A 24,623-nucleotide genomic window follows, 5' to 3' on the forward strand; every position below is an offset into this window, starting at 1 on the left:
GCAAATATTTATGAAAGGGTGTGTATCTGAACATGTTTAAATCAAATCGTTACTTTTTCATAAAAATTCATTTGGAAGGTAAGTAAAAATCTTTTCTAATTATAATAAATAATGAGTCATTTTTTCTTTCATAAGATTGCATCTTTGAGGCATTGGTTTAAAGGAAATAGTTTTCATTTGATAATTCGCTAAAATTCAATTTAACTAAAAACGGAAAAAGAACTGAACGGAAATAAAGCTTTGTACCACTGTTGCCATAAGCACATGCATTGTCAAAGCCATTCGAAAGTGGTATATTCATTTCAATACAAATTGCTTTCCTTCTCGGTTTTATACAATCTCGTTTAAGAGGTATGCAAAGAGAAAGTACTGTGTTCGTTAAAAATTCGAACTCAAGAGTTAACGAATCTCAACTGTGTAGATCTCCTTGAGTTCGAAAAACATTGTTTTGGAATTATGATGGAAACGCGATGATTCAAAAATGACTTGAGCTAGATTCTTGAAATTTGGTATGCTATAACTCAAACCTTGAGCTAGACTCATGAAATTTGGTATGGTATCTTTACATCAAATGTGTAGTTTTCTATCAAATTTCGGACGAAATCCACTCAGAAAAAGTCTGTAACGGCCTCTCTTTGTTATTTGATTACGGATGAACGCGATAGCAGTCCAATATAAAGAGATGAACAAAATTTGTTACATAAATTTAGCATCTAAAATGCACGTCTGTATCAACTTTTGAAATAACACTGACAAGAGGTTGACCATCTGTCGATCTGTATTTATGCACGCATCAAAACGTGTTATTTCAAAAACTCAATGACTTACATAAATTTATACAATGATGTATGAGTTTGGGATCTAAAATATAGATTCTTTTCAAATTACAATTAAATCTATGAAAAAGTTCTCCTTCTGTTCTTTTGCGCGCATGTTAATGCCAAAGATAAAAATATGCAATAGTTGGATAAATATAATTTAATGAAACGTTTTAATTTCTAAAGTTTATATCCGTATTAAATGTTAAATAATTTCCTCCAAAGTTTTTATTGACTGTCGATCATTACATACTCGTGCATGTAAACCCGAAATCTGAAAATCGCAACGATTTAGACTAATAAAATTGATATCACAAATTGACTGCTACGAGCCGCCTTAAGGCACATTATAGAACTGAATGATCGAATCATCCCGACAGTAACATTGGCGGAAATTGTAGTTGAGTCCTAAAGTTCATCACCGGTCACGGTACAACCCTTCCCTTGGGTCGGGTCATTGATGGCAAGTAGCACACTTTCTTCTGTACCCACTAGGGTGGCGAGTACCAACTACAATACCGGAAATTTCTCATCCTCATTTTTGATGTGACCATCAGTGGGAGAATAAAATTGATATGTCTAAAATTATGGTTGGATGTGAAACTTCTATGGGCTTGATTCTGGTAGTAAACCGATTACCGCTCGTGGCGTTCACTACTTTAATTTCAACCAGTCGAAAAAAAAAGTCGCCCAAAACCAAATTGAGTGCTTGTTCTTTACTGGCCATAATCAAGGTCACCAATATTTATACGGGAGTTAAGTAAACATTTTATTAAGGAATATGCTACAGAGAGACCATTCCCCTTTTTTTTGTTAGGGGGAAAGGAATAATAGTTCACATGGTATATGTTTCGATTCCTTCTGCAGATCCAGTGTCGGGACACGACTTTCTACTAATACGATGATTCTCTTTTCTGGAATTGCGGCAACTGATTGAAGCACTAATTGTTTTCTATTAAATCAAGTTTTATTATTGTGTTCATCTTCGCTCAAAGAATGTAGGTTTCCTTAACCTTTTGTATTTTGTGGAATACGGCATCTTCTATGAAGTGTTCATAAGAAGATAAGAAATGAAGTCTTTTGAATAACTCCTCATGAACTTTGATTTTTTTTTAAATTTATTTCTTACATGTTTCTTTTAATTTATTCATAATATTAGCCTAATTTAAGTGACAAGAGTTTAAAAGAGATCTCATGTTTTGGATTTTTCAAATTTCGGCCACTTATTCTTCGTTTTAAGAAGTATATCAGGTTTACGAATCGTTGTTTCATATTTCCAACCGAGAATATATCGCGTAAAGGTAAATGTCGTTTTTCTGCTCATACGTTTTTTTAATATATTATAAAACCATTTAAACTTAATTGAAGTTTTAATAACAATATCATATTATTTTTCTCTTTCATTATGTAATCAATAAATAAGACCACTTTTGACTATGTAAAGGAAAATTTTGCATAAGTCCAACTTTTTACTAAATAAATCTTTGCCTGCATAGGCCAATAAACAAACAGATGGAAATATAAATTTAATAAAACGTTTTATTATAACACACTTTCAGTGTTCAAGGATTTTGAATTTCAAAGATATTGAAATGCTTCTATTATTAATACTTTAATTCATCATTATGATTTTGATGGAATTATGCATTCGATTTTTCTCAGTGATGCTGCATTGATACTGCATCTAAGAATAAAATTTAATTAAATTAATAGGTTAATTAAAAATTAAATTTTGGAAATATCTAAATATTTTATTATTATCAAAATACAAAAAGTATATGAGGCTTTAAAACTTTACCACGTGAGGAAATGGTAAAAAATCGATAGCAAAATTTCATTTTATGTGCATGAATGAAATCAAATTAAATAAAACTATTTTAAAGCAAGTCAATAAATCACAAAAAACTCATTTTTTTATTATTATCCCGCTTTTTGTACCTATTGACAGGTATAATAGATAATTTTTTATTTTGTATTAATTCTAGAAATTGAAAAAAATATTTAAACGATTCCATTTAATATACATCCTTGTATAGCAAAAAACTTTTTAATACCTTAAAAGATACGTGCACTGGTTCCACGCAACAATGGAAAAAACCTTGAATTTCTCTTCCTTGTATTATACGAGAAAAAAATGATTTGCCTACAATGTACGTGTATTGTTTGAATACACTTTTGACTCTTAAATAGGAGTGTGAGAGATTCTATAAATAAAGGGAAGCGTTACAAACATGACTAAAAAAATCCTGAGCCTGAGATAAGAGCTTTAACAATGAATAACTGATTTTGATATTATCATAAACTAAGTAGATAAAAATTTTATCAATAATAAAAAAATATTAAAAAAAAGTAACCCTAAACCTACAGAGAATAAAGACTGCGAAGAACAGAATAATTAACATAAAAAATTAAAATAGGATAAAAATTTTAGAATTTCTTTGATATATAAAATGTGACAATAATTAATTTGGATATTAGCAAAAGAATAAAACGCATTTCAGTTTAGATAACAGTTTAATTATAGTTTTAATAGACGGGATTTTTAAAACACAGTGAAAGTATTTCATTTTGCTCAAAATCTTTAGTAAATAACTATTTCATAAAAAAAATCATTTATGTAATAAATTATAATCTGTTAAATATCCTAATTAAAATTATTTTGTCAGAATTCTGAAATACTTTTTTAAATTTATAAATTTTTTAGGACCCTATGGTAAATAATTTCAACGATACTCAATTTAGCCACATGATGAAGGACTTATTTGAATGACGGGTTTAGGTATTTGAATCGCATCGGCCTTCTCTTTTAATAAATTGATAAAATTAGTTTCACATTTTAAGACCATTTTAACTTAACCAAAATGCTAATAATTTATTTTTGGTACATTATTTTATTTTTAGTAACTTAGCGATTATTTATATGTTATTTATTTATTATGATTTATAACTGTGCTGCATCCATAATATTCGCTTGGTATTTATAAATACTGTAAAAATAAATTTAGGCAATTAACTAAGAATTTGATCAAATATATTTGACAAAGCATTGCTATTATTCGAATATTTTGTAATTCTTGGAATTAGTATTTTAAGAAGATTTTTATTTAGCAATAAAGTTAATAAAAATATTTAAATCAACCTGATTTGCCTCGTCAGAAATTCGCCATTGATTTTTAATGAACTCATAATATAAAAACTTATTTACTGCCTTGTTAAAATATATAATTTAGAATCAAAACGAATTTATGTTTAACAATAATTACTTATTCGATCAAATTTGCCATAGGTTTTCTTTGAATTGTTGCTGCCAGCATGCAAGTCAACACAGTGCCAAATGTCATCGCTATATTATCTCCACTTTCTCTTGTTATTTTGACAACTCTTCTGTTAACATTAATATATTTCGTCTTCAAAGACAAAGGTCTGCCGCCAGGCTCAGTTGGCCGGCCATATTTCGGTTTCTCGCCATTCATGAATAATACGAATTGTCATTTGAAGCTGCACGAGATAAAGCAAAAGTATGGAGAAATATCGAGTTTCACTTGTACAGGGAAGCTCTACATCAATCTTGGAAGCATCAAAGCAACTCGGGAAGCATTGATACACAAGTCTGACTTCTTTGGAGATAGAGTAACAGATTGTGGTCTCATGAGCTATGTATTCATGAATGGTAAGATTTTTTTATCACAGGTTTTTAAACTCATGTTGGTTTTCTTTCGGTAGTTAAGTTATGTTCTCTCACGTCGCTTTACAGATTTTAATATCATGTGCTAAGCTTTAAGAATAGTAAGCTTTTTTTCATTCTATGTTTTTTAATTCATACACCGCCAGCAGTGTTGGTTAATTATTTCGATAATTAATAAGTGTAGTTACTTAGAATATATTTTATTTTAAACTTGCATTCACCAGGTCCCTTTCTTTGTCTTCCGACTGGCCTTGGCTAGGATCTGGCAAAAAAAGAGGAAATGTTTTTTTTTTTTTTTTTTTTAATAATCTTTTATATACAAATATTTACAGTGGCGAGAGATTGCATTGATGAAATGAAATGAGAATGAATGTCCGAAGGTGTGTGTGTGTGGGGGGGGGGGGAGCTAATATCTTAAATCGTTAAAATATTAAAAAAAGTTTTTAAACATTTTTTTTTTCTTTTTCCTTTCTTTTAGCTGCAATTACATATTAAGAAAAAAATAACATACTATATGCAGTGTAAGAAAATAATTTTAAAATTTTATAAAAAAAATAAATCTTAATGCTATATTAACGTTAATAGCGTCTAAAAGTTCTGTTGAATGCTACCCAACACCACCGACTCGCCGAGTCTTTGTCTGTCCCAGTCTTATATTATTACATGCTAAGGCAGTGAATAGAGTGTATAATTTTTTTTCACACCTATGGGTTGAACTATGTACAGCAGAAAATCTTTTCTCCCCACTGGTGTTTGTTTTCAACAATTGTACAACTCAGTGCAATATATTTATCCCTACAGCTGTGAGTTGAGCAACTGTAAAATTTAGTACAAGGTAATTAATTACTGCTACTCTTTTGGAAACTCGTATAAACTTTTATTTCATATTCAATAAACCTGCACGAAAGATGATGGGGAGGGGTCGAGGCCTCGTGTGCCCTTAAGTGTTTTGGACCAGGCTGCGTTTGTCCAAGTTTTTTTCGGGCGGATTAATTGTTTCTTACTTTCTGCCGACTCACCTAAGATCCTAAACTCTACTCTGAATGGATTTAATCAATATAGCTATATATTTGCCATTATTTCATGGACATCAAATTCAGAAATGTTAAGAATTTTTCCATGCTGGGTTTTTGAAATGGAAAAGTTTTACACTAAAAGGGTTTAAACTTTCTTTTGATCTGAAGTCATCTCCAGGATGAGAAATATATATATAATCTTAAGAAAAAAATAATTAAATCAACAGTTGTAATAAATCTAATTTTTTTAATATTTCTATATTATTGAAAAAATACTAAGTCAAATTGTTTATAATTAAATATGCGTCATTGAATTACATGGGGTCACAATTATTTAATCATAGTCAGAGGCACAATCTAAATATCGGCCGAAAAAGTTAAAGAATAGAAACTGTGAGCAATATAAAAGATTCTCAAATTACATTTATAGTAAATAGGAAATTTTGAGATCTATATTTAATAAAAAGAAGTTGATATTTTAAGCTTAATATTTTTGCAAAAAAAAAAAAAAAAAGATAAGATAATGAAATGAAATGATAAAATAAGCAAACTCAAAATGTCATTTATAAATGTCTTAGCAAATCAATTTTTCGTTGCAATTTACATATTTAAGACTGTTATTTATTTACCTATTATGTATTTACAATTTGTCTATTATTTTTTTTAATTTAAAAAAAATCGCGATGTGATATCATTATTTGAAACTAATTTAGTCTTCCTAACAATCTGGCACGAAAATTAAGTAATTTTTTGTACTGATCAGATGTTTCCTTAATTACTGAATCCAAGTAATTTTGTAATACCAATCTTTCGAAATCTGAAACAGAAAATAGAAGTAGAATTTTGAATAAATATTGTGAGAAAATCAATTATTTGCATATTATCAAGTTACGTTAACTTTTAGAAATATCTTAATGTCTTCAAATCAGATAATAAATTCATTTTCTTTTTATTTAAAAGGCATAGCGTTCATTATTGGAGAGCATTGGAAAGTCGCCAGGAAATTTTTTCCTTCGGCCATGAAAGAACGGGATGCAAATTCAATTAAAAGTAGAATAGCTGGTTCCTTGTACGATTCCATCAAATCAACCATCGATGATTTAAAAGCGAAGAAAGGAGAACCTATAAATCTGATTGAACTTTTTACCACTAAGTGTAATACAATTCTACGTCTTACTTTATTTGGTGAGGTAGGTATTACAGAACAACAGATTAAAAAGTTCAACGAGTGATATGCAATACAAATTGAATGTATGGCACCAATGAATATCCTTCCATGAGGAACATTCGCGAAGTAAGTATTTCCAGAAGCATATGATTTTTTTTTATTTCCTCATACAAAACATTTATATTCAAAATAAGTTTCCAAAATATTTATTTTTCCCTTGTTAGCATTTAATATTTATATGCTAACATTGCTTAAATTGGAGCAAGAGTGACCATTAGGATTGGGTTTATACCCGGTTTTGATGTATTGAATATAGGCTGATACTGAAACTCGTATCAGTCGGTAACTGATACTTTTATCGTCGAAATAAAATTAGGTAGTTATCGCTTCTAGCACTTGCGCCAAGACTGGAGTTTATATTGATCCTTAAATTGAGATTTCGTTTATTCAAAAGTGGCATTGATAAGGATATGTTGGTGACCTTCAATTTGGCTGTGATTGGCAGATGGTTGAAAAGAGAAAAGGAAAGAAAACGAGTCTCTTGAACGATATGAAAACTTTACGTGGGTGTAAAGAGCTGTGTTGGCTGGAAATAAAATGTATATAATTAAAAAGAAACGCAACGCATGCTCATTATGTCACCGAGGTAAGACGATAAACTGGTACCGAGAATATTCTTAGTCTGTATCAGTTTCATGTACCTGATACAAAATATCTGGTTGATACATTCTTATTTATTATTATTAAAAATGGAAATATCAGCACATAGTTGTTCTATTTAATCTAAAGAAATAATCTAATTCGATAAAGCTGTCAAGTTTTTAGTATTGCTCCAAATTGTTAACGGCGAATTAAAATAATTTAGTACTTTTAACTATCTTATAAAAGTCACAAAATTAATAAATTGCTTCAAGGTGAAAATAATGATCAGATTATGAACGATATCAGTTAATTCAACAATTCAGTAAATGAATATTTATTTTTTTACTCATGAAGTAAGCGTTCTTGCTTAGGGGAAAGCTTTGTTACGATGCAGACGGTTCTGCTTTTGGTAACATTGATACAAAACTTTCAACTATTATTACATGGAAATTCAAAAAAAATTTAGTATGAAGAATTTATGATCGGCAACTTACTTGTTTGTTCTAAGCCAAGAAATGAAAACTGATTAAAAAATGTATTCTGTGCTGTAAAGCATGTGTTTTGTAACATGTGTTCTGTATCTTAAAACTGTATGTAGAAATAGAATGCTTATTTCCTTTCATTTTTTGAATAAAAAAACTAAAATTTATGACCCAGCAGATAATTTAATATCGTATTCATTTTATTTTCATAGAAATACTAGTAATTTTTTCTTCATACACTTATTTTCATTGCACCGTTTAATATTATGTAATTAATATAGTGTGTCCCAAAATTCACGCAAGGTCCAAATTTTACGAACTTGTGCTATAAAGTGTAGAGTAATATTTCAAAAATAGTAAAGGTTTGGTAGCTATGTTTTGAAATTTTCGTACAACTCATGTGCCATATAAAGTAAAATACATGCAGAATAATAAACTAGCAGTTTAGAATTTGACTCTTTTTAAAATTCAGTTCCATTTTGAAGAATGCAAAGTTTTCGGTAAAGTATTTGAATCAATAAAGTGGGGATGGAAATTTCTATAATTATAATTGTAATCTGCTTTTATATTATTTTTACCATTCTTTTAAGAGCATTTATACATTTTCCCCTTTCAAATTCGAATCAGAATTTGAATTTGTAGGAAAAAAAAATTAAATCTCTGCTTAAAATTTCATGATTTTTATTAAGTTTATTGTACATTAATACAAGAATGTCTTCCATATTGAGAAAAGAAATACTTTTCATGGAAGAATAAAAATAAGATGAATATATTTGTATTGTAACATATTATATCAATTTTATAACTGACATTTTTAGTGAACATCTATCCAATCAAATTAATAATATTCTGATAATAATGTTATCGAGCTTTAATAAACTGCATATTAACACAATAAAAGTGATGTTTTGAGTTAAATCTGAAAAATCGAGAAAGAGCATTAAAGCTGGTTAACAATATCTGGAAATTGAAGAAATTAAACCAGTTAGTAAGACTGAAAGCTCTGCCAAAGTTTCATTTCGTGATATCTCTCGTAATTTTAGTACGGTAAGGTGCAGGTGATCCTTATGCTGTATCTAGGCTTCATAAGCTTTAATGAAATAAAAAATTTCGAAATCGGTACAATAATTGCGAATGTGGGTTTCTGCCATGTACAGTAGAATACAGTGTAGAGTATACAGAATATGTACAGTGAATACAGTGTAGAGTATACAGAATATGTACAGTGAATACAGTGTAGAGTATACAGAATATGTACAGTGAATACAGTTTAGAGTATAAAGATTGTGTACAGTGAATACAGTGTAGAGTATACAGAATATGTACAGTGAATACAGTTTAGAGTATAAAGATTGTGTACAGTGAATACAGTGTAGAGTATACAGAATATGTACAGTGAATACAGTGTAGAGTACACAGAATATGTGCCGTGAAATAGAGTTTCGAAACTTCGCTAGAAAATAAAAGATGATAGAAAAAAAATAGCCTTTGATGATATATAAAGAGGACATGGGAATTTCAGATGAAACAAAATTTGGAAGACAAGTTTTTGATTCGGCAAGAGGGGCAAGAGGATTGGCTTTCCTTCAAATTTTTAATATATAGATTGTTACATATAAATGTTATATAAATATGGAGAAAAATCTATAATTTGCTAAAGTTCTCTAAATCTTTGGTTAAACTTGTCTAATTTTCTCTGCAACTTCTGAGAACTCTCTTTTTCTAAATGGTATTCAAAATGTACACAATTTTGTGATATATGTACAATACACAGTAAAAAATGTGGGGGGGGGGATTTGGATGGTACCCATTTAACTATCGTTAACAAACGAAAATAAAATACCGAAATAAGAACTGTAAATTTGAAATTTTACCAAATGACAAATATAAAAATAACTCCCAGTAATGATAATATACTATGAAAATCCAATCAGTCATTGTTCGGATTTTGTTAGAAATAACAGAACTTTTTTGAGATTTAGAAAAAACTTTAAACGTTTGAAAAATGATTATTTTGGTCAATAAAACTTTATAATTTACATTGATTTAATTATTTTTGATAATAGCATCAAGTTTTCAAACTTTTATTTTATATAATTGAAAAGCTATTTAAAATAATTATAATTTCTTAAATTTTAATGATAAATTTTATGTAGTTTTTTTATGAATGATCATTGAGTTTTGAATCAAATATTTCTGTAAACTACGAACACTATTCTTATCGATTTCATTTCAAGATCATAAGAAATTGTCACACGAAAGAGATAAACTGGTTTTATATAAAAACAGATCAATCATAAAATTTATCGTGTGCAGCGAACAAAGGAAGTTCAATTTTTACACGTTTCTTTTATCATTCATTCTTCAGATAGGAAATGAAGAGAATTCAGTTCGAATTTTACTATGGTAGATGTAGTAATATGATATGAAAGCCTCGTGATTTCTTCTTTAATGCAAGTAGCTTAACATATTTATATCAAAAAATTAATTTGTGCTAAAGGTAAGTCTAGCTTTATTTATTTTTTAAAAATCTTTATTTAGGTGTATAATTTCTACACTTTTTAAACAAGTGATTCAAGAATGCATATTTTCTTTAAATGAAAATAACATAATCAACTTTCTCTCGAAAATGTTTTGATGTTTCTTTTAAAAAGCTGCGCAAAAAATGTATTTACAAATGTAATGTAAAAAAAAAAAAAAAACTTTATAAATGCATGATGATTTTCAAAATGTATAAATATAAAAAATTAATAATGCTATGTTTACGGACATAATAAACGCATTGTTCTTCGTAAAATTTCATTCCTAATATCCATGTTACCACCAAATTGTGAAAAATAGATAATGAATAGATTATCTAGATAGCATGATTTTAATTAGGCTAATCTGATGATTAATTAATGTGCGAAATGTGTGCCATTTCCCTTATTGCCTTGTTTATCTGAAAACTATCATATTACTTGTTAAACACTCATTGAAATGAAAATAAAATCTTTGCTTTAGGAACGTTTCTTTACACTAAAATTAATGTTAAAAAAATCATGTAGCAAGTAATATTGCGTATTTGTAATTGGAATTATTTGCCTTCTATTGGCACCTGCAATGCCGAAAGCAAGCCATTGAACCAAATAGGAAAATTTAATTTAAGTTTACTTTTATATTCTAATTCCTCAATGAAATGATATAGTGAAGAAAATCACGTATTAAGCTAATCTGATGACTTTATTACTTTTAATTAATCAGAATTCGCAAATAATTTAATTCTCATTTATATTTTTCTTATTTTAAGAATAACTGTTTAAATTCTTATTTTCTGATAATATTCTTTATACCTCACTTTTAATTATTTTTTATTGAAAATATAGATGCCAAAGCAAAACTATAGAATCCGTAGTATCAGAAAGAAACACTCTTTTTAAATTTGAATTTTAAACATATTTTTCATATATTTTAATTTTTAATGAATTTCCAGTATTTCATTGTCATGATTTCAATGTCTCTTAATTTCTTTATAATATTAACAGAACGAGTTTTCGAAAAATGCATTATTTTGTACTTTTTATTAACTTAATAAAAGCATCTTTAAAAACTTCTTTATTCATTTATTTATTTAATTCTTCAGTCATTAATTTATTTTACAATTATAGATTATAACCATTAGGGGGTCTGAAAATTAATGTCTCAAATCGAAAACAGATGGCGCCACCTCTATAAAATCTTTTTTAACAGAACAAATATTAAATGTTAATCATGAGAACCGAAATTAATAAAACATCCTGTTGTCTTCAGGTTTGTACAGAGTTACAGAAGTCCAATACAAGAGAAAGTAAGCGACAAATTAATTATAAAATTATAGCCTTGCAAACATGAAATATGTTAAGCTGAAGCATTTAAAAATAATTTTATTTTGATTTGAATTTCTTTTTTATGCTTGTGTGTATTTACTTGCCTAAACATTTTGTTCCAACTATTCCACGGCCTACTATTAAATAAGAAATGGAAGGATAAATGAAAGGAAATTAGAGAAGCAAACATTTTCACTTCAACGATTAGAAATAGTTTAAAATATGGAGAATTCTTATTTTGTATATGGGTTCGCACTTAAATAGGGGGAAAAACACTTAATATATAGATTACCTAGATGATGTGTATTTTAAAACCTTTTGAGCTGAAATTAAAAATATTCGATGACATTGATTTTCAAATTTATAAATTAAAATTTATGTATTACTGTGGCATTTATTTGAATGCATAACATATATTTTTTAATTCTTCTTTGAATTCCATGAATATATATATATCCATAAGTAAAAATATGACATTTCAATCAATAGATGTTGGAAGGAATGTGTTTTATATATATATCATATAAAATTTTGATTTCCTCAAATATCTATCAAAATTAATATCTATTTTTTTTAAAATGTGTCGTTTTTTTCTAGATCTGAATTTCAATCGTTGTCATAACAATGCAAGTTGACATAATATCTAGTATACTTGGAACAACGCCTTCAACTTTACTTGCTACGGGATTAGCACTCTTTCTTATTGCGTATTTTGCGTTCAAAAGTAAAAATCTTCCACCAGGTCCTGTAGGTCTACCATACTTTGGATACTGGCCCTTCATTAGAAACAATGATTGTCATTTGCAGCTAGAAAATTTCAAGAAAAAATATGGAGATATTTTCAGCTTTACTTGTACAGGAAGATTATGCATCAATTTGGGAAGTCACAAAGCTGTTCGCGAAGCATGCATAACTAAATCAGAGTTCTTTGGTGATAGAGCAGCAGGCTATAATATTCTGAATCGTTTCTTCAAAGATGGTAAGATTCTCTCCTAAAATTATTTCAATCTATTTAATTATAAGTTTCTACAAGATATGTTGAAATATGTTGTATTTCAATGTGCATTGTTTGTCAGAAGGCTTAAACAATTTTTTTAGCAAAATAATTTCGGAAACTACAATTGTTCAAGCTACTTTATTTGTATTACATTATTAGTTAAAATAATATTCACAGTAATAATTTTTAGATGAATGAATTCTGTGAAAATTTACTTATCAAAATTCACAAAATGATATTCACTTAAATTGCAGGAAATAATCACTTTCATTATACTATCTGTATGTTATATCTAATAAGAAAACAGTAGGATTAATGGTTTTACAAACTGTGATGTAATATAAAGATGTATCATCAATCATATGGGGTAATACCTGAAATATTCTTTTTAAATTAACACCGTTTTGAAAAAAAAATCGCTTATTGACAAGCTGATTATTTGGAAAATTTTCTTCACATGTAATGCAATTATCGACTATTTTACATTAACAAGACTCCAAAAAGAACTGTCATTTTGTTCATTCTCTTTTTTCAATGTGACAATTTTTTGCGAATTCAGCAATCGCAGTATGTATATTCGGACAAAACACATGTTCAGTCCCCTAATACTTCAGTAAAATTCTTCGACAAAATTTGCCAAACTGTCAATCAAAGCGTATTATTTTCTCCCTTTTTCATTTCATGCCAAAAAAAAAAACCTGTCATGAAACAAAATTATTGATAAATTCTGCTGCGCCTGAACTTTCTAGTGATAATAATTAATTGCAATATATAAGAGCCCAAGATAACTTGGGGGTAGTCAAAAAAATTGTTGAAAACAAATCGTCCTGACAAATTCTGCTAAGTCTGAGCTTTCTCAGAATATGAATCCGAGATAACTTGGAATAACGGCAGAAGCGGTTGAAAGCAAATGCTTATTACTGTGACTGATCGGATTTTCCATTTAACAGCTGCGTCCGAGAATGATAAACTGTGCGATGAATTATTGTACTCATTCACTATTTTATCTCATAAGGCAAATTTCCATAAATTACAATGCAGTCTGACAATATAGCATTCAAATCACGCTGCTTATAAATTCCAATTTGGGGATAAAAAAAAATTTATCGTTTCTCTCTTTTATATGCAGATATTTTAAGCTTTCATTGATTTTTTTTTCAATTACCCTATATTGAAGTTCATGTTCTCAATGAAATTCAGATCAGAAAACGCTAACAAATCTTGCAGGTCTTTTTTTATCTTTTAAAATTTTTGTTATTTTATATTACCTTAGTATGAATGAAATTCATAGGTTGAATAAGACTATTCTTATTTTATGTACACATTATTAATTCGCAGGAAAACACCAGTTTATGGTTAAGACACAATCTATTAGTAATCTCAGAAACAGTGCGAGCCAGTCTCATAAAAAATTATGGCACATTTTTACCTTACATCAGGCATGTCTATTAGCACAGCATGCCGGACAACATTGTTACGATATCTCTATGACAATGGCTGGCATTCAGAATGTGAACAAGATCTTGGAAATATATTGTGCAATATATTGTGCTAATAGGGATGGCATAGCTTTTAGATGCACAAACCTAACTAACAAAAAAAAAGGTTTTTAACCCCTTACCTGCTGCGGACGTATATATATGTCTCCTAAGTCAATGTGTTAACTGCTCCTGGCTTATATATACGTCTCGCAACTATATACGTGGCACTGGGGACCGAATCTCGCAAGTTATCCTCGGCAGGTAAGGGGTTAATATTCAAATTGTAAGGTCGAATGCAATTGATAAAATAAAAATAATTCTTTTAAGTTTATTTCTTGTAAAGATATTAAATATTATGGATGATTTGTCATTGAATTCTTACTATAACAGGTGTGCTGGGTATCAATGGAGAGACATGGAAAGTTTCCAGAAAATTCTTCTTAGTACTCTTGAAAGAACGTGGAGCAAATACTCTCAAAACCAGTTTAGCTGGCCCTTTGTACGATTCAATCAAAACTACAATGAATGAGTTAAAAGCAAGAAAAGGGGAACCTTTGAACTTGGTAGAGTTCTTGACTCAAGGATGCTGCACCTTTCTAAGATTCACATTGTTTGGTGAAATAGGAATTACAGATGAACAACTCCGGAAATTCAATGAATTGTATGTTATAGAAGTAACTGCCCTTTACCCAAAATCTATACTTCTAAGCGGGACGTTTGCGAAGTAAGTAATATAATTTTCAAAAATTAAATTATATTAAAGCATGCGTCTTAGATCATTTCTTTTTTTATGAATAAAATATTGTTATAAATCTGTAATGTTGCTTCCCAGCATGGTCAGTTCAATTCAGTCAAGGTCAGTTCAACATGGTCAAGACCGTTTTACGATCAGCTCTGATAGATGCTGATCGGATGCCCAATCAGTTATCCCAGGGCTTGGCGATGAGTTTGGAAACTTGGCGACGAATTTGGACTTTAGCGACAAAATAGATAATACGGGAATCCTCCAGAATTTTGGCTATAGAGCCAATAGGAAATGAGTTATGCTTGATTGTTCAAGAACCTTCTCTGCCGTGTCTCTGGAACTATAAAAGGCTATGCGACCGAGCTGCAGGCTGGGTTTTGAGTTCAACTCTGGTTAATAGTTGAATGAGCTCTCTCTCACTGAGTGATTCGAAATGCTTATCATTGTTATGCTGTTTGCGTACTGCTGTTTGAAAGAAGTACTGTTGTATGGTGCTGTTTAACGTACTGCTGTTTACGAGAAGTGCTGCTGTGTATTACTTGTGTGCATGTCGGCTGTATATCTGTTGTCTGTATATTCTTGTCTTCGTGTAAATAAAGTCGTCGTTTGTTACCGATGCCTATTGACTGTGCGTCTCCAGGCCTCGAACCTGTTAACTTATCTATTATATCATCTGTTCTATCTGTGAGATGTGTGAATGTGCCCCCCTGTAAAAAAGGGTTGTGTGCCCCCCTGAAAAAAGGGCCCTAGTTGGCGCTACTAAAAACAAGGGACGCTCCCTTGGCTTAAAATCGATGACTTCGTCAGCGAGCTTGTCCATGGCAAGTGCCATTATAAACAACAACAACACGAGGAAGTCCAGAAACAATATATTTTAGTCACCAGTCTCTTTTAACTGAAAGACTGAAATTTATATTTTTGGATATTTTGGAGATTATATCTCAGTCTTGACATTGTTACCTAAAGAAAAAAGTTAAGGCATGTGTCATATATATGTAATTTTTTTCCATATACTTAAATAGATGACATAAAATATTGTGAGTAGACAAGCTGATCAATTATTACTAAACGCACTAAAAGAAAATTTCATTAAACGTGAGAATCACAGAAGGCTGTAATTAATTGTCGAATCTTAAAGTATAATTTAAAAATTCTGAAATAATTTGACTTCACTGAGGATATAAATTAGAAATAGGCAATGAAGTTGTAAAGTCTGTAATTCAGTATATCCATTAAAACAAATTTCATTTGAAATTATCAATAACAGAAAATGCAAAAACGCCCAGTTACACACAAGATCTTATCTGAAATCTGAAGAAATATCTAACAACAGATCCGTCATATTAAAAAAAAATGCAAAATATGATATTTTATAAATTATAAATTATTCAAGTGATGGTTTTACACGACGAAATCTAAATTGGGCATTCAAGGGTTATTCAAGGGGCAGAATGTCATAAACATTTTACTTTAAGAACGCCATCATATACTTTATTTTATTTGAACAATTTTACGAAATATGTTCACTTCTTATCTTTGAAATTCTTTTTTTATCATCATTATTTAATTATTTATTTATTATTATTATTATTATTCTCGATTCTCGTGTATCAAGTCTTACAAACGTAAGTCAGTATACAATTGATATTAGACGAAATTTCAAATATGAAGGACGCAGGCACAAATACAAAGAAAAATCGGGGAAACCAGAAAATACACAAATAGAAACAAAAAATAAAACAAAATTGCTCACATACTAATGGAAACATACAGTAAATTGTATATTACAACTGAAGGAGTATGATCAAATAAAAATAAAATATTCAAAATACAAATACAAAAGCATAAAAGTATATATGCAACTATATGTAGCCAAACACACAGGAATACAGTCTAAATGATACGGGGGGAATACTATTAAAATATGTACAAAAGGAAATGAACTTACTCTGTGCAAGGGCAGATAAACAAAGAGGCCAAGCTGTATTTTTCTTTAGAAAGCAGTTCCTGAGTTTACGTCTTTCGGGAATACATTTGGTGCATTCAAATATCAAATGCTTGGCATCCTGGACTGTACCACTGTAGCAGAACACTTATCAGTCGACGACAATATGAAATGTTTTTAAATATGCTTTAAAGTTTCTATTCCCAGTTAGAAACTGGGTAATTTTAAAATTAGATTCAAAGTATTTAGCCTTTAAGCGTCCTTGTATGGAAGAAATAAATTCCTCAGTAAACTGCGCGTTAATCGATGTTAGATATAAGGTATTCCATTCAGATATAACCTTATCTTTAAAAACATTCTTTAAATAAGATTTCAGAATGCTCTTAAGAATGAAATTAACTAATTTTGTCGCTTCTTTGGCAAGCCAGTCGGCACATTCAATTCCATAGATTCCCACATGACTTCTAACAAAAGAAAAGAAAACTTGCACGCCGCTGCCTCGAATCATCGTTATTGAAGAATATAATTAACTTTGTTTCAGTTATTTGAATTCAACTTTTCAATCTGTTTCAGATACTTCATCTTTCCATTCATGCCCAATTTTTTACCTGCCTTAAAAGCTCACCGGGAGAGAGAAAAATTTGTTCAAGCAATAATCGACGAACACAAAACTACCTATGATCCAGAAAATCCCAGAGATATCATAGACGAATACTTCAAGGAAAGGGACAAACGTCGAAGCAGAGGAGATCCCACAGCAGAATATTTTACTGGTAAAATAATTCCCCAATGGATTTTAATAAGTTTATGTTCAACAGGAAATTTAGGAGCACTTAATTATTTATAAACTTAACTGAACATAATCGAAACTTTACCACCATCAAAAGTTTCATAAAATCAAAATATAATTCTTTTTTACTCTACAGAGAACACTTTACAAGCAAGTATTGCCAAAAATGTACAATTGGTATTGCTGAAACCTTGAATGCGTTTTGAAATCAAATAAGTAGAATCTCATAGATAATTTAGAATTTTATATTATCTGAAAAATTATTCTCGATAATTATTATACGATATTAGACTTAATGAAACGTTAAATTGTATCTATCATAGAACAAATGTAAGTATATAATCATGTTTAATCGATATATCACATTAAAAAGATAATAATCATTTTTAATTCTTGAATTCAATATGTAATTTGGTAGAGGACAAAATACTAATAAGGATCTTGCCTCCTGTCAGATTTTTATGTTGTATTTGCCTGTTTAAAGGCATTCAAATATTCATGCTTTTGTTTTTAAATGCTTGTAAGAAAACAACGCACAAATAAATGTCATTGATATCTACACATGAAAGAATAATAGTGTAAGTGAAAAAAAGACATTTTATTACTCTTGTTTAATGTTATGATAAACGAAAACTTATAAACTGGTAATCGGCAAAAAATTGGCTTTCTATAATTGGTGTTTAATTCTACACATGCTTATAAAATTTATGGGGGGGGCATTTTAAATAAATCATCATCATTTTACAGTCATATTTAATGCATAAAATAAATACTAGTTAACCATAACTTTAATTTAAAAATTGCTTGCTTTATTAATTAACAGGCCATCTTTGGTAATAAAATGCCTCGTTGGGAACACTGATTGTGTTTAGTTTCCATTAACTTTCTTTTCAAAATTTTGATCTTCATATTTCTCTAAAAAAATATTGTTATTTTAAATATTATATTATGATAGACATTTACAAGGAATTGTTTGTGGTTTTACACTTATTCTATTAATTGTGTAAATAAATGGAATACTGTATCATTATAGTACCATGGAAAAAGGAAAACCTGTCAGGGCAATCTCCTTCCTTATAGAACTTCATCTATCTTGGAATTGTAATTTTATTTTTGGGATGCCTCGTGTAATCGGCGCAGATATTAAAAAAAATTTTTCTTTAATTTTCAGAAATAGAAAATTATGCGTATAAATGTTTTAGGGAACAATGTAAATAGTTTGAATTTCATTTAAAAAGTGAAATACATTGTTAAAATTGTAAAAAAATTATTTTTATAAAGTTAGATTTCTAAATTTTTAAACGAAGTAAAAATAAGTTTTAGGCCATAACATTTGCGGAACTTAACGCATAAAACATCAAAATCCCGCTTAATTTTTATAAATTGAGTTATAATCAAAGTTCTTATAAAGTTTCTTGAACTGTATATTCTCACTCTGAAAACTATGTTTGAACCAAATTTTGGTAATCTAGGTACACTAGCTTGACATGTAGCTCGACTATATAACTTTTGTCCTCTTTTCTAATAACCGCATTAATAATATGTATGTCCCTCGTGAAATTTTACTTACTTAGAAATTAAATAGAATTTTGATGTCTTTCCGAGATAACTTCCGAAAATATAATAGCAATAAACTTATTTTTATCCCATTTTAAACTTCAAACGATAAGAGATTATTTGTTCTTACAAATACTCCACCCTGTATTTGCCTTTCATTGATGGAAAGTATGATGATTCGGTTTATTTTTCCATATTCTATAAATGTTTGCTTAAAATAGGAATTTAACTTTAAAAAAATTCATTATTTTCTATTTATTTACAGATAAAGTTTAACTTTATAATCAAAAAAATAGTGAACATTTTTTAATACTAATTCTTTTTAGGTGATTTTGAATGTACAAAAATCTACTGTCTCTCTTTTAGTTTGAAATTTTATCTCTACCATATTAGAATTCTGAATTTTTTGTTAAATCAGAGAAATTTCTATTTAATGAATTCTCTGAAATATCATATAAATCATGAGATGTATTTTGTAGCATACACAAAAATTCCTTGCGGAATGATTCGATTTTCTGTTCTTATATTTTTTAATATATGTTTCAATTCATCATATTTATATGGGATGGATTCAAGTGTAATTCTTTTCATTTTAATGTTACAATTTTAATTTGAAGTGAAATGAGAATAAATTAGAGAGTGTTTATTATAATGAATATAACTGTGTAAAATCTGTAAGTTGGGACGAATTTGATAAGTTACAGGCTTATCAAAATTTATTTATTAATACTTTGGTGAGGTGATTTATTAATAACAATTAAGACTAACATATGTATATAACAACATCAAATGAAATTTTTCACAGCCAATAATTCTGGCTACTCATCACTAAACATGGCTAATTATTGAATGTATATGTCACAAATTCGCTAAGCAGTCTATTAATTTTCATTAAACTGAATACTTACTGATTTTGATTTAATTATTGATTGTTGGTTTTTGTTGAAATTCGCATTATGTTCTTTTTTCGTGCATTATTTATAAAAATAACCTCATTTGCTTATTTTTTAAAACACTTTATTTCTTTTAATAGATAAAGTGTTAAGGGGTACCCTCATGCAGATCATGGGCGATGGCGCTCTGGTAGTGGCTTCTTTCACTAGCTTAATTATGAAAGGATTGTTACTATATCCAGACGAACAAGATAAATTATACAATGAAATCGTGGAAGTGATTGGCTTAGACAGACAACCAACCATTGAAGATAAGAGCAAACTAACCTACTTCAACGCTTATGTACAAGAATCTATGAGAATGCAAGAATTCTTTAATTCTTTCCCTACTCAAGAATGTAAAAGTAAGAGCAATGTAGTTTTGAATTAATATTTAAAAAAATGCATAATCTATGCTGGAGATTTACTTGATTTTTAACTTATCATAATTTGTAATGTAACTGTTTTTATAACAGAATTAAAATACAAAAAAATGAAAGGGGGAGATTTTTTTTAATTCTTAGAACATAAAAAATAAAAAGGTTTTTACATTTGGAAAAAATAAGTATAATTTGCTAACTTTCGTTAAATAATCTGAGAAACTGATATCTCTATTGTTAATAATAACTGAATTTGAAATTTATCGCATGCCACGTCTTTATTCCAATTCATGTATGCCATACATTGTATGGTGATTGTTTTGCAATATGTTCGGCTGAAGTGAAAATCACCCCCCCCCCAAAAAAAAAACTCCGTGTGCTTTAAATATAACTGAGAAATGTCTATTCGTCTGTTTGATTCATCTCAATATTTTACATTTACTATTCATGTCGGGTCGCGGTGGCCTGGTGGTAAGGTCTCGGCTTCGGAACCGGAGGGTTTCAGGTTCGAGACCCGATTCCACCGAAGAACCGTCGTGTAAGGGGGTCTGTTGCACGTTAAATCCGTTATGACCAAACGTACTCCCGCTGGTGTGGAGAGGGGGGTGCCAGCTCAGGTGTCGTCCTCGTCATCTGACCGTGGTTCAAAATTACGAGGTCCGTCCCAAAATAGCCCTAGTGTTGCTTCAAACGGGACGTTAATATAACTAAACTAAATTAATCTAAACTTACTATTCATGTCCATCGCAGGATTAAAAAATTAACTTTATCAGATGAAATTCACTTTCCAAAATATCAAGCAAATTTAGTGCTGTGTAACATCATTTTCATACATTCGATGTGTTTTTCTGTTTTGAGGTTAACTATATTTGAGCTACTTGTTCGTTTAATCCCCTTTTCTTAAAATGTCATATAAGTTTTCAACGCGATATCCGCTGAATTTTCTTTAACGCTGCTTTCTTAAAAATGATTTTCCTTTCATTTTTAACATTTTATATTAAAATATTTTTGGATTTTTAATATTAGCTGTATATACCTTTACGTATTGAGCCTTCATTGAATGGTTTTTATATTTCGTTTTCATACCTATAAGTTCTGGTTTCTTTAAAGTTTCATATAAAAAGGACAAACTATATAAAACAAATCTCAGTTGCGATTGTAAAAAAAAAGAATAAAAATGTGATTTTTGATATTATTTATTTTAGGAGAAACAACTTTAGGAGGTTACAGAATCCCTAAAGGTGCAATACTGATCCAAAACTTTTATTCAAGCCATATTGATCCAGAAGTCTATGAAGAACCTGAAAAATTTAATCCATCTCGATACATACTGACGGATGGCAAAAGAAAGGCGGAACCTCCGATTATGTTTGGAATTGGTGAGTGAAATAACAATAGTCTTTATAGTATGTTTAATTTCTCATATTATTCAAGTGGAAATGATAAAATAACTGGCTGACCTTCGCGAATGCTTACACAAAAAAAATATGATTTTTAAATTAAAGTAGTTATATAGTGTAATAAAACAAAATTAGTTAGATTAATTGAATAATAAATAATGCGTATTTCTAGTTGCTGCTGCGGGATATAGAGAAACGAATTTATTTTTGGAATTTTGGATAGTAATGTAATAAATACAAAAATAAATAAGATAATATAAATTACATGCATAATGTGGTTTAATTCATAGAGTGGCCCTAAAATTACCTTCCGAATTTGGAGATATCTGTAGATAAACTGACGAGTAGAATAAAACCAAATTTCATGCGCAGATTGTAAAAGCTATGGGAGATTTTGCATACAAGGAACATCATATACATAATGCATATAAGGAATGCCTTGTATACATAATTGCATACAAGGAATGTCTTGTCTACATAATTGCATACAAGGAACATCAATACATATAAAGTGTTGCTCATCGACCATGGAATAATATTGTTTCTTAATAAAATATCATTTTTCTGTGCATTTCTTACCATATACCATCCATTTCTGTATGTGATAAAAAAATTTCACAATTAATTTTTCTTAAATTTCCTTTTAATTTTGTCCAGTTTTCATTCCAAGTTTACCAAAATGAGAAATATGACAGCAATATGTGTTCAAAATTTTATTGTGTGGTTTGTCTTCTGATATTGGTATACATTTATCATTCCTTCTATATTCTGAGGTTTGAGTGCTTTAGTATTGTGGTGAAAGCTTATAAGTCAGCTAACAGCTACGCTACACGAGCAGTTGCTTTTGTATTGTGGTCATGTTACTGGGCTGTGAACCACAAAGTACCAGGTTCTATCCTCGGTCATCCCATCTCGCCCCAGTATAATACAATAAATCTGCAATGTAGGATACTAATTTCGGAGCATCCAATCATGTTTTTTTACCATCTCAATCACTGATTACTGACACTTGAAGATTTTTATTTTTAAATTTTTAGTAAGTGATCATTAAATCTTGCTAAGAAGGATTTATCATTTCAAAAGATAAATGTGGCATAAATGAATCTTACCTATGTCAACAATAATTCATTGATGCTGCTGAAATCATTTTGAATCAATTTACTTTCTAGGTAGTGTTATTTATTTCAATCAATGTGAAAGATATAATTTATCATAGCCCAATAAATAGAAATCATACACGGAATTATTTCTGATTTTATAACAACTGTACATAAGCAATTATAAGAAATCAAAATTTTTTATAATAATTTCAGTTTTGTATTTATTATTTCAGGTAAAAGATCCTGCATAGGAGAAAGTTTCGTAATGACACAAGCTTTTCTACTTTTGGCTACTCTAATACAAAATTTCCATCTAAAACTAGCAGGAGAATCAAAGATTTCCGTTGAATCATTTGTGACCAGCAAGCTATTAGTCTGTGCCAAACCGAGAGAAAAGCATTAAATCATCTCATCTTGGCTTGTAATCAAATGCTGCCAACATCGTCATCATAAAGTTAACCTTTACACGAAAGAAGAAAATAGAACTTTTCATAAAACCGAAATAAAAAATAGCTTTCAAATAGAAAGTTGCAACAAATAAACATTCTAGATTTTATTGAAAATACTTTTAGAATCTCATCATTACAATTAAATCATTGTAAAATTAAGACTAAGCAAATGATGACACATCTTAGAAATTGAAAAGCAAAAAATTTCATTCAGTAGTGGTTTCATAAAGATATTGACTTACAGTTATATGCAGCCATTTCTTTTGGCAACTAATAAATATTCTAAATTTCGCAAAAATACTTTTAGAATCATCTTCAAGTGTAGCATAGTCTTTAAACCACTGATAAGAAGAGGCAGATGATAACATCTGTCTTATAAGTTGAAAAACCTGGAAGTTCACGCAGTTTCATAAATGTATTATTTTCAATTTATGTATAGATGCTTCATTTGACCGAATGGCAACTATTCTTAATATTTTATAAAAATCGAATCATTATTACTACATGGCACAATAAAGTAATATTCATAACACTCTATTGTATCATGTAGTAATAATAATTCATTAAATTTCTTTTTTGATTTTCTGATTGTGTAATTTTTCTATTCCACATTTATATAAGAATTCATATTCAATTCAACTGCACCGTAATTGCAAATTATTTGCATTTTATCCGCGATAAGTAATATTTTCTTACTCCGGCACGTGTATAATATCCCAAATTCTTCGAAATAAATTTTAAATAATAGACATTGATATTTTATATCCTTAAGTATTGAACATAGATATGTTAAACGACAAAATTTTTATCAAAATGGCTGATTCTTTATGAAATTGTGTCAAAATTGTGTAAGATTATATTGCCACATTTAAAAGAAACGAAATTCTCCATTTACTTCTTTTCTTTACTTTGAATTTGCAAAATTAAATATACCTAGTGACGAAATTTCGGATCCTTTATTGTGTTAGTTTTCTCTAAAATATTAAGATTTTGTTGAGGATATTGTGTAAAATGCTCCCCAATCTTCTTTCGCTTAAAATAGTAGAATTTGAGTGAGGTTGCGAATAAATTGTCTGTTATTGGTGAGCGGAAGTTACGAAATGTAGATAAATGGTTGGCATGAATCTAACATTTTTATTGAATCGATAGTGAAAATGTGTATTTTGAATACCTATTTGCTAACCGATGAAC

General features: G+C 29.3%; 2 protein-coding genes across 4 annotated transcripts; both read left to right on the forward strand.

Annotated features, from left to right (window-relative positions):
* On the forward strand, positions 1-24,020 carry LOC129973475 (cytochrome P450 2J1-like). 3 transcript variants are annotated; one of them, XM_056087508.1, is made up of 9 exons: positions 1-78; positions 4,105-4,488; positions 6,480-6,813; positions 12,254-12,635; positions 14,525-14,858; positions 17,398-17,597; positions 20,205-20,468; positions 21,689-21,862; positions 23,217-24,020. In XM_056087508.1, the coding sequence occupies exons 4-9, from the start codon at positions 12,281-12,283 to the stop codon at positions 23,384-23,386; spliced, it is 1,497 nt and encodes a 498-aa protein (XP_055943483.1). In that variant the 5' UTR covers positions 1-78; positions 4,105-4,488; positions 6,480-6,813; positions 12,254-12,280; the 3' UTR covers positions 23,387-24,020. The 3 variants fall into 3 exon arrangements, with proteins under 3 accessions (XP_055943483.1, XP_055943479.1, XP_055943488.1); XM_056087504.1 differs by lacking the exons at positions 1-78; positions 4,105-4,488; positions 6,480-6,813 and adding an exon at positions 10,144-10,311; XM_056087513.1 differs by lacking the exons at positions 1-78; positions 4,105-4,488; positions 6,480-6,813 and adding an exon at positions 11,573-11,637.
* Positions 4,131-6,751, forward strand: LOC129972595 (cytochrome P450 2B12-like). Its single transcript, XM_056086795.1, has 2 exons — positions 4,131-4,488; positions 6,480-6,751. Exons 1-2 carry the CDS (start codon positions 4,131-4,133, stop codon positions 6,749-6,751), a joined length of 630 nt encoding a protein of 209 aa, XP_055942770.1.
* Positions 24,021-24,623: the final 603 nt, after the last annotated feature.

The sequence above is a fragment of the Argiope bruennichi genome, chromosome 1 (genome assembly GCF_947563725.1).
Source record: "Argiope bruennichi chromosome 1, qqArgBrue1.1, whole genome shotgun sequence".
Classification (NCBI taxonomy): domain Eukaryota; kingdom Metazoa; phylum Arthropoda; class Arachnida; order Araneae; family Araneidae; genus Argiope; species Argiope bruennichi.